The 13511-nt window shown below is 38.8% G+C and overlaps 1 protein-coding gene across 2 annotated transcripts in view; it reads right to left on the reverse strand.

The window, feature by feature from the left end:
• Positions 1 to 372: 372 nt before the first annotated feature.
• The window catches only part of LOC126195291 (agrin), a 296118-nt gene continuing 282979 nt past the window's right edge, over positions 373 to 13511 (reverse strand). Inside the window, exons 8-10 of one of the 2 annotated variants that reach the window (XM_049933840.1) lie at positions 8660 to 8782; positions 7070 to 7246; positions 373 to 2309 (exon numbers count right to left, since the gene is read on the reverse strand). In XM_049933840.1, the coding sequence (XP_049789797.1) occupies positions 2075 to 2309; positions 7070 to 7246; positions 8660 to 8782 (535 nt within the window). In that variant the 3' untranslated portion in view covers positions 373 to 2074. The remainder of the gene's footprint in view (positions 2310 to 7069; positions 7247 to 8659; positions 8783 to 13511) is intronic. The other variant, XM_049933839.1, reaches the window with a different exon arrangement.

Raw genomic sequence — 13511 nt, forward strand, 5'->3', positions numbered from 1 at the left:
GAAAGAAGAAATAGAAGCTTGAAGTAATTCTTGTCTTCCACTCACTGATTGTCTGAAGGTGTGGAAATGGACAGAGTGCACCAGAGCCCTTCCTTATTTAAAAGCCAGGAAACTACTTTCCAAAAATTTTAATATCATCAAAGTGTGCCAAAAACATAAAGAAGATCCTTGGGTAGTAAAACAGAGTTTTGACTTAGACTCACGAAACAATCCAATAAATAGGAAGTCTAACTGTGTGTGGCTTTCGTCCTCTGTAAATTCTAGAAGTCGGTGGATCAAATGCAACACTGAGGACAACAAAGGCAAAAACTGAAAACTGATAAAAATTCAAGTAAAACTTCAGTTGTTTATATACATGTATTTCAAAAAAATAAATGCAGACCATAAACATAGCATTATTGAAATATTCACTTTCAAAGAGTAAATGTTTTACATTCACTTACTAAATTAATTAATAAATTATCACATTATCACTTCATTTACAGTCTGACTCATACAATTTTGCATTCCCCATTTGTGAATTATCTCATATTAGGGAAATCAAAGGCACTTTTTGTGATGTTTTTATGCACTTTTAGATTTCATTATCAAACATTCAGAATCCAAAGTTACCATATAATGTGGCTTGTCGACTACATCTCAAACATTTTAGAGTACTGTGATGCCCATCAAATTCTTATTGCCATTGTCACTTAGTACTCAAAATTGTTATAATCTTTAGCACCATACTGGGATGTGGCAATACTAATTAAATATGAAGCATGTATTTCTCTGCAAGCTATATTCTAGAGTAAAGAGAGGATCAAAACAGTTGAAACTTTTTTTCCAACATCTTGACTGACAAATATAGGGCATACATAAGTAAATATGAGATTTTTGAAGTCTCAGGTTGTGCAAATTAGGTTACAAAAGAATTCCGTATAAAAACATAAACAAAAATTTAGGAACAATTTTATAAATCATTTGTCATTAATTAGAACATACACTTTATATATTTACAAGCAAAGGAAAATAAAATAAATTAAATCTTATAAATAGTCTTAATATAAATTATGCTACATACTACTGTTATGTCACTTAATGAAAGAAATCTTCTCTTGCTTCATTTTCTGTACTGCAATATTTCTAAGAAAGTGGGTTTGTTTCAGGAACTAGACTGCCTTGGCATTGTGAAAAGTAGTACACAGTAGCAAATATTTGATTTGAAGTACTCATCTTAAAACATCATTTCCTGAGTGAAGTATCCTACTTGTTGAATAATTTGTTAAACATAACTAATCTTATACTTTCTTTTACTTTTCCATAATGTGAATCAAGAAAGTATTAATACTTGCAGTCATGGAATGTGCCATAGTTCATATACATTAGAGGCATTTTTCATTAAACTTACAATATGCTGTAAACCACTGAGAATGATTAACAATGAAATTGTTAATAAACAACTTATATCCACCTGTTGTCTGTGATTTATATTTTTACACAACACTTCTGTGTCTCAAGAAATGAAATTACTTCTCAGCTATTTATTATGCTGGGAGTGACCATAACAATAAAAAATAAAAGCAAAATATTTAAATTTGTTGTGATTTAATAATGGACTTCACTTTTAGAGAGGAAGCTGATGGACCTTGTAGTTTTATCAGGGACATGGCCTTAGATAGCCTCCTTGTATTAAAGTGAAATTTAACTTTTCAGCACCTAGTGAATAAGTTCAGGCACTCTCTGACATACTTCTTTTTTTATAGAAACTTACAGGATTTATGAAGGCTTGAATGCGGTAGGAAAAAATTTATATTTAAGTAAATTTCTTTTCTAAGAGAGGTTTTGATTTGTGAGATATCTCCTGTGTGGCAAAATTGCATACCATTTTCAAGTTATTAATGTGTACATCTCATAGGTGATGGAAAATGAAAAATGGTCTTTCATTATTTTGCTAACAAATCAACATCCAAGTGACATTTCTGGATAAAGTTTGCCTCATTCTCCCTGCAATTTGCAATAAAAAGCCAGAGACCACTTTGTGCTAAGACATATTATGTATGATGTATATAAAAGTAAATGATAGTAAAGTGACTTAATATAAATAGTTGCGTGGAGGAGATGCTATCGGTTCCCCACACCGCCCAAGATGTGCTTTAGAAACCAGCGACCGCGAGCGGCAGTTTTCAAGTTCGAGGAAGCACTCGTTGGAGTATGTCTTACCATCTGTGCCACATACTGGGTCATAATGTGGTGGACAGATCTTCTGACAACCACGGAAGACAAAGCCACTCAGGCAGCGTTTCAGTGGAACTGCATAGACATGTTTCCTGAAAAGAAATAATTAATTTGCTAAAGCAGACTCAGAAATTACTGAGACAATATTGTCATACAGTGATTGTCACAGTTATTTTGTTCAGTGTGTTCTTTAATGCACACTTAAAGTCAGTAGAAAGGGATAGACTTAAGAGTTATGTTATAGTTCAAGAAACAGGAGAGTAATAAAATAAGAAAGCTGGGAAATAATGAACACGTTTTTCTTTCCTTGAAGAGTGATGGGTGTAAACTATATATTGTAATTGTGTATTTAGTGACTAGTACATTTTCATCAGAAGACTGAGAAAATATTTTATTAATGAATTGCAATTACTAATCTCAGCCTTGCATGGAAGGTAAGCAAATAAAACTGTTCCATGAGATCATCATCTCTGCATGTGTGTGTGTGTGTATCTATATATGCACTAGCAAATTTGGAAATGATTCACAACTGCTAAATATCTATGGGAATTGTATGTACATCCTGATCTCCCTCCTCCCCCCACCCAACCTCCCTTTCTTCCCACTCTCTCTCTCTCTGACCTTGAGCCTTGTTTACTGGTATTGCAAATGAAACCTTAATTTGGGACTGAAGTCGCTTAAAATGAATCTGGGTAAATTGGTTGGGATCATTGGCATACGGGATATGAGTGACATCACCAGCTGCTGGATCTGTGAGGGTAACAGGCTCAGTGACAGTATTCTGCATAGTTTTAATAATTGAACTGCTGAGGTTATTAAGTTCAGACAATTCAGATTGCATTGTCGTCTTTTAATCATAAGCCGATAAGCCATAAATACAACTTTCCTGTTTTCTGTAAAACCAATGGCAAGGAGGAAAACAGCTCATCCTACCAGTCTGCTAAAAGGGATTGGCTGGCTTTAATTTATTTTATGTAATGTTTCATAAAGAAATTTACATATTTTTTTAGCTCTTAAAGAAGGTATACTCCATAAGCTCAGCAACGACTTCAGTTTTGTCTGTGTGCTTGTCAACCACACAGTGCCCCAATTATATGGTGATTAAGTTATGTGAATCATATTCCAAGTATGGTGCAGAGAAGAGAGTCTGGGGATGTAGAAGGAAGTCAAGAACAAGCACCCAAGTACAGTACAATAAAGTACCTCGATTTTATAAAAGTTTTAATATTAATCGAACTATAAATTAATACAATAACTTTAAGAGTTTCTTTGAAGATGCCGGTCAGTTGAGTAGAGCACTTTATCTAACAGAAAAATTAATACATTAACTTTAAGAGTTTCTTTAAAGATACCTGTCAGTTGAGTAGAGTGAGTTACTCAACAGAATTATCTTTAATTTAGTAAGTTGTATACAGGAAATGCTCCACAGCTAGTAAATGTTTAAAGAACAATCTTCACCAAGATAAGATGCACACCAATGACAGTCATATGATGTTGAGTCACAAACTGTGTGCAGTTGGGTTCATTGGAAACCATACCACTCCTTCATGATAGTAATTTGTACTCGAATGTGAAGAAGGACAGCAGTCAGCCCAGTATCCATAATTTATTGCAGTTCTAGATCTGACTATAACATAATGATCATCAGTGCATTAGCAGAAAAATCATATAGGCATAATCATGTCAGAGTATAAGCGTGTGACAACTGATGATAGCGTTTGCATAGCAGAAACATAGAAGCCTATATGACTTGTCTTGTAATGTACTAATGATGACTATGTTATAGTTATATAATCAAAAACTAGATCTGCAAATAAATTATGGATTCTGCCACTGAATGCTGTCCTCCTTTACATCTGAATATTCAATGGTTGCTGTGCACCACTAGTATCCAACAGATTCCAATTTAATTATTTGTACGCTTTCTAATTCACTCCACTGTTCACTATTTGTGACTGAGACCATAGCTATAATGCTGTACAATTACTTATGACTACAGTAGAACTCCATAGGTTCTATTTTGTTATTGATGACATACTATTACCTACGTTTAGCATACTTGTTTGGCTTTTTATCATCTGATGATGATTTGTACAATTGAAAATCAATGAAAATGAAACTTTTTTTCAGTCATCAGCTTATCTTCATGAAGATGATGATGTTTAAATTAAATCATAATGTTCCCTACATTAATAACAAAGGCATTTAATATGGTATGGTAGGATGCTGAATTCATATGTATCCACATGTCTTAACTTCATTCTTTACTAATGTCAAGGTCTTGAAGTTCTTGTTTACATTGTTTATCATCCTAGGATTGTATTCATGCTTTGAATTATTATTTTTATTATTATTTTGTTGAGAAACAAGAAGTATATGTAAGGAAAACAAATATATTTTGAAACATTGTCAAAATTTTCATGTTTTTGAACACCTTTCTGCAGATCTAATTCTTATATTATGCTTTCATTTTTTGGGAAGAAAAAGATCTTTGTAAGGTGAGTAGTTACACCCCCCCCCCCCCAATCAGTTTGAATGTAAATATGCAGAATAAACTAACTTCTTCATTCCCTTAGTCACCTATAGTTTTTGTCATGTGTGTTGCAAATGTAGGTGAACTAAGGTGCCATAATAGTGAATTACCAGTAAAATATGATATTCACTGCTTTTGACATAATCACTTGAAGATTTATTTTTAAGAGAGTTGACAACATCGAAAACTTCCTTTGAAAATGTAAAATGTAACTGAACTTCACCTAACAATGGAAACAACACGTTGGAATATAAGCAATATAAGGAAAAAGAAAGACTGCTACTCTTCTTAAAGATGACATGTTGAGTTGGAGACAGCCACAATGAAAAGACTGACAGACATTTAGCTTTCAGCCTAAGGCCTTTTTCAGAAAAGGAAACACACACACATGAACACACACAGTCATTCACACAAGCAAGCGCACTTCACACACACATGACTGCCATATCCAGCAGCTTAGACCAGAATGCAACTGTCATGTGGAATGCGAGCAGCAGTCTGGAGGGGACAGTGAAGGAGAAGGGGTGGCAGTGTGTGGATAGGGGGAGAGAAGAGTGCCGTCTGGCAGAGTGTGCAGGGACTAGAGGGAGGCAAGACAAGACTGTGACCAGGTGCAGTGTTTGGATGCTGTTGGGCAGGGTGTCGTGGAGGGTGAGTTATGGGGAGTAGAAAAGTAGAGGAGAAGGGAAACGGAAAGATGGGTGGGTGTGTTGGCAGAGGACGGCTTCCAATGAGGTTGAAGGGACATCAGAAAGGAGAAGGTGATAGGACAGAGGGTGTGGAAACTGTTGGTGGAGAGTGTGGGGACAGTATGTTACCTGAGGTTGCGGCCAGGATGATTTTGGGTGTACTGTAGTAGATCACCCAGTGGCAGAACATGCAGCTGAACAAACATGCTTGATTTCAATGTCTCCTTTACACCCCTGGCCATCTGGTTCATGTCATCCACCACCAACTTTTCTGCACCGCACAGAAGGGAGTTATCCTTACAACACATTCTTCACTCCGGAAATCATCCTGGCCTCAACCTTCCACTTTTCTGGCCTCTACATATTGTTGCTATTTTTCCATGTGACAGCTGCCCCATACCCTCCACACAACAGTTCCTGAAATGTCTGTCCTGTCACATCCTTCTTATTCATGTCCCCTCACCCTCACGGTGTGCCACCCTGCGTCAGTGCACCCACCCGTCTTTCCCCTTCCCTGCTCTCTCATTTTCCGCTCCCTGTTGCCCCCTCCCCAACACCCTACCCCACAGCCTCTCGATGCTGTGTCTAGTGGCAGTCTTGTCATATCTCCATCTAGTCCTTCCACCCTCCACCAGACTACAACTTCTCTCACCCCACCCATACCCTGCTATACCTTCCACTTTTCTGGCCTCTACATATTGTTGCTATTTTTCCATGTGACAGCTGCATTCCAATTTGAGCTGCTGGAGATGGTGGTCATGTGTGCACCATGTGTGCTTGCTTGTGTGAATGAATGTCTGTATGTGAGTGTGTGCATGTGTGGGGGTTCCTTTTCTGAAGAAGACTTCGGCAGAAAGCTAAATGTGTGACATGAAATGATAATTAAATCAAGACTCTAAGCTGTCTACAGGCATTGATGTACATCAACGGGGACAGTTGAAAATGTGTGCCCCGACCAGGACTTGAACCTGGGATCTCCTTCTTACATGGCAGATGCTCTATCCATCTGAGACACTGAGGGCACAGAGGATAGTGCAACTGCAGGGATTTATCTCTTGCCTGCCCCTGTGAGACCCACATTCCCAACTTAATGTCCACACACTACATTCGTAGTGTCCCTGCCCATTACACTCATTACTAGCGGCAAACAATCTTATTGAGTCCCATAAGAGTTGGGCAATGCGTGTGCATCGAGCACAGAAGAAGGAGGTCAATGGCCAGTTAACCTTAACTATATGAAGATGGTATCTGTTCCTTTGAACGTGTCCGAAAGAACGGATACCGTCTTCATATAAATGTGTGGCAGTCTTTCTGTTGTGCCAGTCTACAACTCAACATGTCATCTTTATGTTGTGTGGCAATCTATCCTTTTCCTTATACTGATGAACTTTATATGACTTGTTTCGTAACACTGAAAGATCGTTGACTATCCACAAAGGGCATGTTATTTTCTTTTTCCTTACTATGCGAGGAACACACACTGGTGTAGGTTTGGAAGTTGCCTTTACCTATGATTTGCAGATATACACTGTGTGCCCTATTCCATCCAGTGAAGACAAGCCACCTGCCACCGTTCTTCCCTGTTGTTGCCTGTTGCAACTTGAAATGAGTAATTGGAAGTCACACTCACCCACAGTTGCTGCGACGCATCTCACATTCGTTGCGATAGAATTTATTGTCCGAACCACAAACAAAGGCACTCTCCTCATCACATATATCATTGCAACGCTCAGTTGTGCGGCAGTGATGAAGAGGAACTGCTACTACTTTTTGTCCGCATGTCTCTCGCCGCATGATACACTCAGATCTGAAACAAAGAGACACAGTTCATTCTCAAACATATAACTTGCATACATTGTGGATCAAGAATTTGTTGAAGGGGATAAGATTTCATGTAAAAGATAATTGGGTTCCCAGTGAACACGTAAATAAACTTAATTTATTAGGAGATTGTGTGGGATGACGCACATCAGTTATTTGCATATTTCAGTATTCAGTAGCACTGCATTTGCTGAATTTATAGCAGAGATTGTGCACGCTAATCTCATGAGCAGTATGAAGTACAGATTGTTTTAATCATTTGGACACACAGTGTTATAGTGAACATCGAAAAGCAATTCTGTTGTTCAATACATTCACCTGCCCATTACTGAGAAGAGAAAGTTAGATTTCATTATTATTGCCTTGGTTTCTTATCTTGGTAAGAGAAGAAATATAAAGAGGTTATAATTCTTGAAACATCTGACCTGTCATTTGAACAGTCCACAGGCATACTTCTGGTTCAGTGTCCAGTGGGCACAATATTTTGGCAATCAGAGCTATTACCATCATCAGGTGTGCTGATGAACTGACCTCCTGGGGGTGCAGAGTCAACATATCACCTCCTCCTGCAAGCTGCTCCATACACAAGGGATGGGGATGCAAATCAGTAGCGCACCACCAGGAGGTCAGTTTGTCAGAAAACATGACAACAGCAGCATCTCGGCTGAAATTTTGTGCCCACCAAACACTGTAAACTGGAACAGCCATAGACTGTTCAGTCGACAAATAAATGGAAAGAAATTGAAAAATCACTCATAACATGTTGTTGGTCATTGAAAAAGTTATGATTTACATGAAAATATGTTAATAATGGCAGCTACTTAAGATATAGACTTATAAGTAATGCCACAAGTTTTACATAATGGTATGAAATGGAGTCATCCATGAGAGGCAAACTTTACCTACACTCCTTTTTGAAATATATATATATATATATATATATATATATATATATATATATATATATATATATATATATATATATATATATATAAGTGCTAAATGAAGCATAAAGAAAGAAATTTTGCTGATTGATAGTTCAAGGAACTGAGTGAAAAGGTAGCAACAAATAGTATTAAACATTTTGTAGTTTTGTTTCCTTCTCAGCTAATGTGTCAGTGTAGGTCTAATGTACATCCAGCGTAAAAATGTAGAAAGGCAAGATCCAGCCAAAGTGGGAGGAAGAGGAAAAACAAAATTTTCATGAATTAATCTCCATTCTTCCACTTGTAGCTGTGAAAGTTTGATGAAAATAGTAACGAAACAATATTAAATGTTCCATGACATGCCTTTCAGAGAGAGAATTAATCATAAAAATAATGACAGAGTACAACAATTACTGTTAAAATGTTGCTAAATCATGAAACTGCAGTCAGGCATGGATGCATTTTTCACTAACCTGTAGACATTTCCATCAGAGGCACACACTGGCTTGTCCTCAGTATCTGGACATTCTTCTGGGCATTCATCCTTTGCTGTTAGGTCAGAACAGTTGCCCACATGTGCCATCAGTATTCCTTTACTGTGAAAATGAAAGAAGAAAATAAATATGTAAGTACATCATTAAAAAATTGTAACTACATGCCACTTCTATTAAGTATGTGACTGCCTGTCTCCAACATAAAATATCTGGTTTCCCATTGGCTTCTCAGGCTTCTTGTAGCTCATTTGTCAAAACTGACTCTTACACCATCTTCAGTTACATAGCGGTGGACTAAAATGTGCCACCAACAAGGGTGTATCACTTTTTTTTTCTTTTTTGTAGTTTTTTACTGTCAGAACACTTAGGAGATACAACAAACCTATTAGATTGCTTGCACTAGACTTGCCGTCCTCTTTGGGAGCATTGCAACACAATATGGGATCCTTATCAGATAGGATTGATGGAGAACATCGAAAAAGTTCAATGACAGGCAGCTTGTTACATATTATCGTGAAATATGGGAGAGTATGTCACGGACATAATAAGCAAGGTGTTTTTCATTGCTTTGAGATCTTTTTATGAAATTTGAATCGCCAAATAGCTTCTCCGAGTGTGAAAATATTTTCTTGACTCCCATCTACAAGTGCAGAAATAGCTGTACAGAAAAAATTAGAGAAGCCAGAGCCCAGATGGAAAGATTTAGTGTTTGTTATTCCCAGATGCTGTTTGAGAATGGAATGGTTGCAAAATAGCCTGAAGGTGGTTCTTTGAGCACTTTGCCAAGCACTTAAGTGTGAAATGCAGAGTAGTCACATTGATGTAAATGTAGGTGTTTATTTTCGATAAGATTTTTGTTATTTTCTCAAGAGTTGCATTTCCTGCATTAGGCTTGAAGATTAAACTTGAAACTTCACCAAAGAGAATTATTTATAGAACAGCTAGACTAAATGAAAGGTTAGGCTGAAAGGACACATCTTGAAGCACCAATAAATAGTTAACATGGTAGTTTCTACAATAACAGTCTTACACTGCTGTGTTACATTGCCTCTCATAGTATGTAACAAGCCCCATTATACAGGGATGTAATAACATAATAGGATGAGTAATGGGGTTCTATCAAATATTTTTTCCATCTCTGGAGCTGAGAGGTCAGTGCAATTGGCTACCATGCAGGAGGCCTGGGTTTGATTCCTGGCCAAGTTGGAGATTTTACCTACTCAGGAACTGGATATTGTGTTTTCTTCATCGTTGACAAGCGACTCACTGAAGTGGCATCAAATAAAGAGACTTGGGCTAGGTGTCCAAACAACCATAGATGGGTCTCCTAGCCAATAATGCCATACAATTATTTCATTTCATTTCAATACACTGAAGTAGTAAGAATAATTGTGATGGAAACGAGTTAAATGCACTGGAATGAAATGAAATGAATGGATTGATGGAAATGAAATTAGTGGCTTAAAATGATATCAGTTCAAACTGTTCAGTTATGCTGAACCATCAGTGTAAATAGGTGTTAGACTTCTGGAATCAAGCTCAGTTAGTCTAAATGTTGAGGTGAGACTCTTGATAAGCAGGAATTCCAGTCGAGCTTCGGGGTGGCACAGATTTTCAATTATCAGTACACATTCAATTGTGGTGGGGTGCAAAGCAGTGAGTCACATCTGATGGTTTGAGAGAGAGAGAGAGAGCATGGTGGCAGTAACGCGGGAGGGAGGGGGGGGGGGGGCGCAAGTACTGTGGATATACAGCCACGATAGCAGGCGAGTGAGGGATCGGGGCATATCCTAACGTATGCACTGATACTCAAAGAACTGCACAATAGTTTGAAATAAAATTAAGTATTTAAATAATGACAAACTGCCTATTGGCTTCTGTCTCGGGTTCTTCGGCCGACGTTCATCTAATGATTTTTCTGACGTTTCGCCAGCACGAGTGGCTGGCATTGTCAAAGCTTCACCCTCCATTGCCGGTGGTGAACTGTGCAATGGAGGGTGAGGCTTTGACAATGCCAGCCACTCGTGCTGGCGAAACGTCAGAAAAATCATTAGATGAACGTCGGCCAAAGAACCCGAGACAGAAGCCAATAGGCAGTTTGTCAACAAGTGGCCACGAAAGCCTTAACAATTTTGTATTTAAATAATGTCACAATACTTTGCAAGATGTAAAACCAATATTAAGATGACATATTTTGAGTTTCAGCACGATCTGCTCATTAGTTTCGAGAAAAATCCGCTTTTTACAAAATTTCAAAAGCGCATATTCTTTGGTCGAGTAAGTTTTAAAGATGTTGAGGCGGGAACATCTGACCTACGTGACAAACAAAAGAGTTGGACGTCCTGTGACAGCGACCACCGAGTTTGACAAGCAAAATATTGACAGATTGATTCAGGACGACCGTCATATCAGTCAGAGAGAAACTGCAGGCACAATCGGCATTTTACATGAGCATGTGCCCATGATTTTTCCAGCTGAAGGCTGCGTCTTGAATTTCTTTTTCTGGGGCGAGTCTTTGTGTCGATATTCCATACACTGACGTTTCGTCTCCGGGTCGTAATGGTGTACCCGCGTTTCGTCTCCTGTCACAATTGAATGCAGAAAGGCGTCGCCTTCATTCTCGTATCGCGAGAGGAGTTCCTGGCAAATTTCAAGTCTGTGCGCTTTCATTTCAGGAGTCAGCACCTGGGGCAGGGGTACTCATAGTGGACGGATCTTCTTATAGCCAAGCAAAGCAATGAAGTGACCCACACGTTCTTGTGAAATTCCAATTGCGCTTGCAGTTTCTCTCTGAGTGATACGACGATCGTCCCGAATCAGTCGGTCAACATTTTGCTTGTGAAACTCGGTGGGTGCTGACACAGGACGTCCAACACTCTGTCACGCAGGTCAGATGTTCCCGCCTCAACATCTTCAAACTTAGTAGCCCAACGACGCACAGTACTCATATCAACACAGGCACCATAAACTGCTTTCATTATCTGATGAATCTCCTTTGGGATGACACCTTCTGCTATCAAGAATTTAATGACTCCACATTGCTTGAATCACATTGACCGACAGTCTGCGCAGGGTTCCATACTTTACACTCTAACAACACAACCGTTCAATGCTGAGGCTTCCTGCCAAATGGAGCTGTAGAGAAGAGGCTACGGAACAAGCCAGTACCTGCCGCATACCAATGCTGCACTTAATTAACAGAAGGAGTGATAATAAACAATACTTGGAAATTCGAGTAGAAGTCGTGTTTGAACTGTGTCGAGTACTGATTAAGATAGGAAAATTTTCATGAACTGCAAAAATATTAACTGTGGACAAGAACTTCTATTGAATGTAGTGGTTTATTAAACGATAGTAGGCTTTCGTTTAACGTCTTAGTTCATGACATCTCTGTATTATACACTAAAAAAAGGAGGAAAAAGAAATACCGCACCACGAAGGAGTTATGCAAATTGTTCACAAATTGATATTCATACAGGTATCTACAGAAAATGCAAAATTCTGAACTTTGGCAGCCGATGGATGCATTTTTGACGCTGCTGGGCAATTTGACCGCGCAGTTGGCAAGGATAGTAAACAAGGGGCTGTCGATACCGTGTCAGAAAGTCTTTGCGAATCTCATTCCATGTACTCATTTGAACAGTAACTATGCCTCGCAGACAGGCGTGTGAACAATATACGCAGATGGCAGCATCTGCGAGAGGACTATTACGTTAAATGAAAGTCTACTGCCGTAAATTCAATAAAAGTTCTCACCCACAGTTAATATATTTGTTAATATATTTGCAGTTCTTTGAAGTCTTGCTACCTTAATAAGTACTCGAAAGAAGCCGGTTGGAGTAATGGGTGTATCGCTCTGTGAACAAGAGCGTTGCTGCTATTGGAAAATGTTGCCAGAAATGGGTCCAGCTAGAGACGACAGAACGTGATGACCGAGAGGCACTCTGAGCCCAAGATTCGTCATCATCATCGATCCGAAGTGCAACTGGTGCTTTAGTGGCCACACGGCTCACAGAAAGGGGGCAGAGATCACGGCGCCCTTTGCGCCGACTACCATTGACCTCTTAATACCGACAAGCCCGCTAGCAGTAGTGTCGGGTACATTCGGCCTGGAATCTCATTGACTGGTATAGAATTGCCTTTCACAAAGGAAGACGAAGCAAATATTTCAGAATTTGAGTCGAGAACAGCTGCCAACATGAGCAATGTAGAAGTAAATATCCTCGGAGTAGTGAAGTAACTTAAATCACTTAATAAAAGCAAGTCTTCTGGTCCAGACAGTATAACAATTAGGTTCCTTTCGGAGTATGCTGATGCATTAGCTCCAAACTTAAGTCATGTACAACCATTCGCTCGACGAAAGATCTGTATTCAAAGACTGGAAAGTTGCACATGTCACACCAATATTCAAGAAAGGTAGTACGAGTAGTCCACTAAATTACAGGCCCATATCGTTAACGTCGATATGCAGGAGGATTTTAGAACATATATTGTGTTCGAACGTAATGAATTACCTCGAAGAAAACGGTCTATTGACACACAGTCAACATAGGTTTAGAAAACATCGTTCCTGTGAAACACAACTAGCTCTTTATTCACACGAAGTGCTGAGTGCTATTGACAAGAGATTTCAGATCGATTCCGTATCTCTGGATTTCCGGAAGGCTTTTGACACTGTACCACACAAGCGGCTCGAGGTGAAATTGCGTGATTATGAAATAGCGTCTCAATTATGTGAATGGATTTGTGATTTCCTGTCAGAGAGGTCACAGTTCGTAGTAATTGACGGAAAGTCATCGAGTAAAACAGAAGTGATTTCTGGCGTTCCCAA

Source organism: Schistocerca nitens, chromosome 7, assembly GCF_023898315.1.
Source record: "Schistocerca nitens isolate TAMUIC-IGC-003100 chromosome 7, iqSchNite1.1, whole genome shotgun sequence".
NCBI lineage: Eukaryota > Metazoa > Arthropoda > Insecta > Orthoptera > Acrididae > Schistocerca > Schistocerca nitens.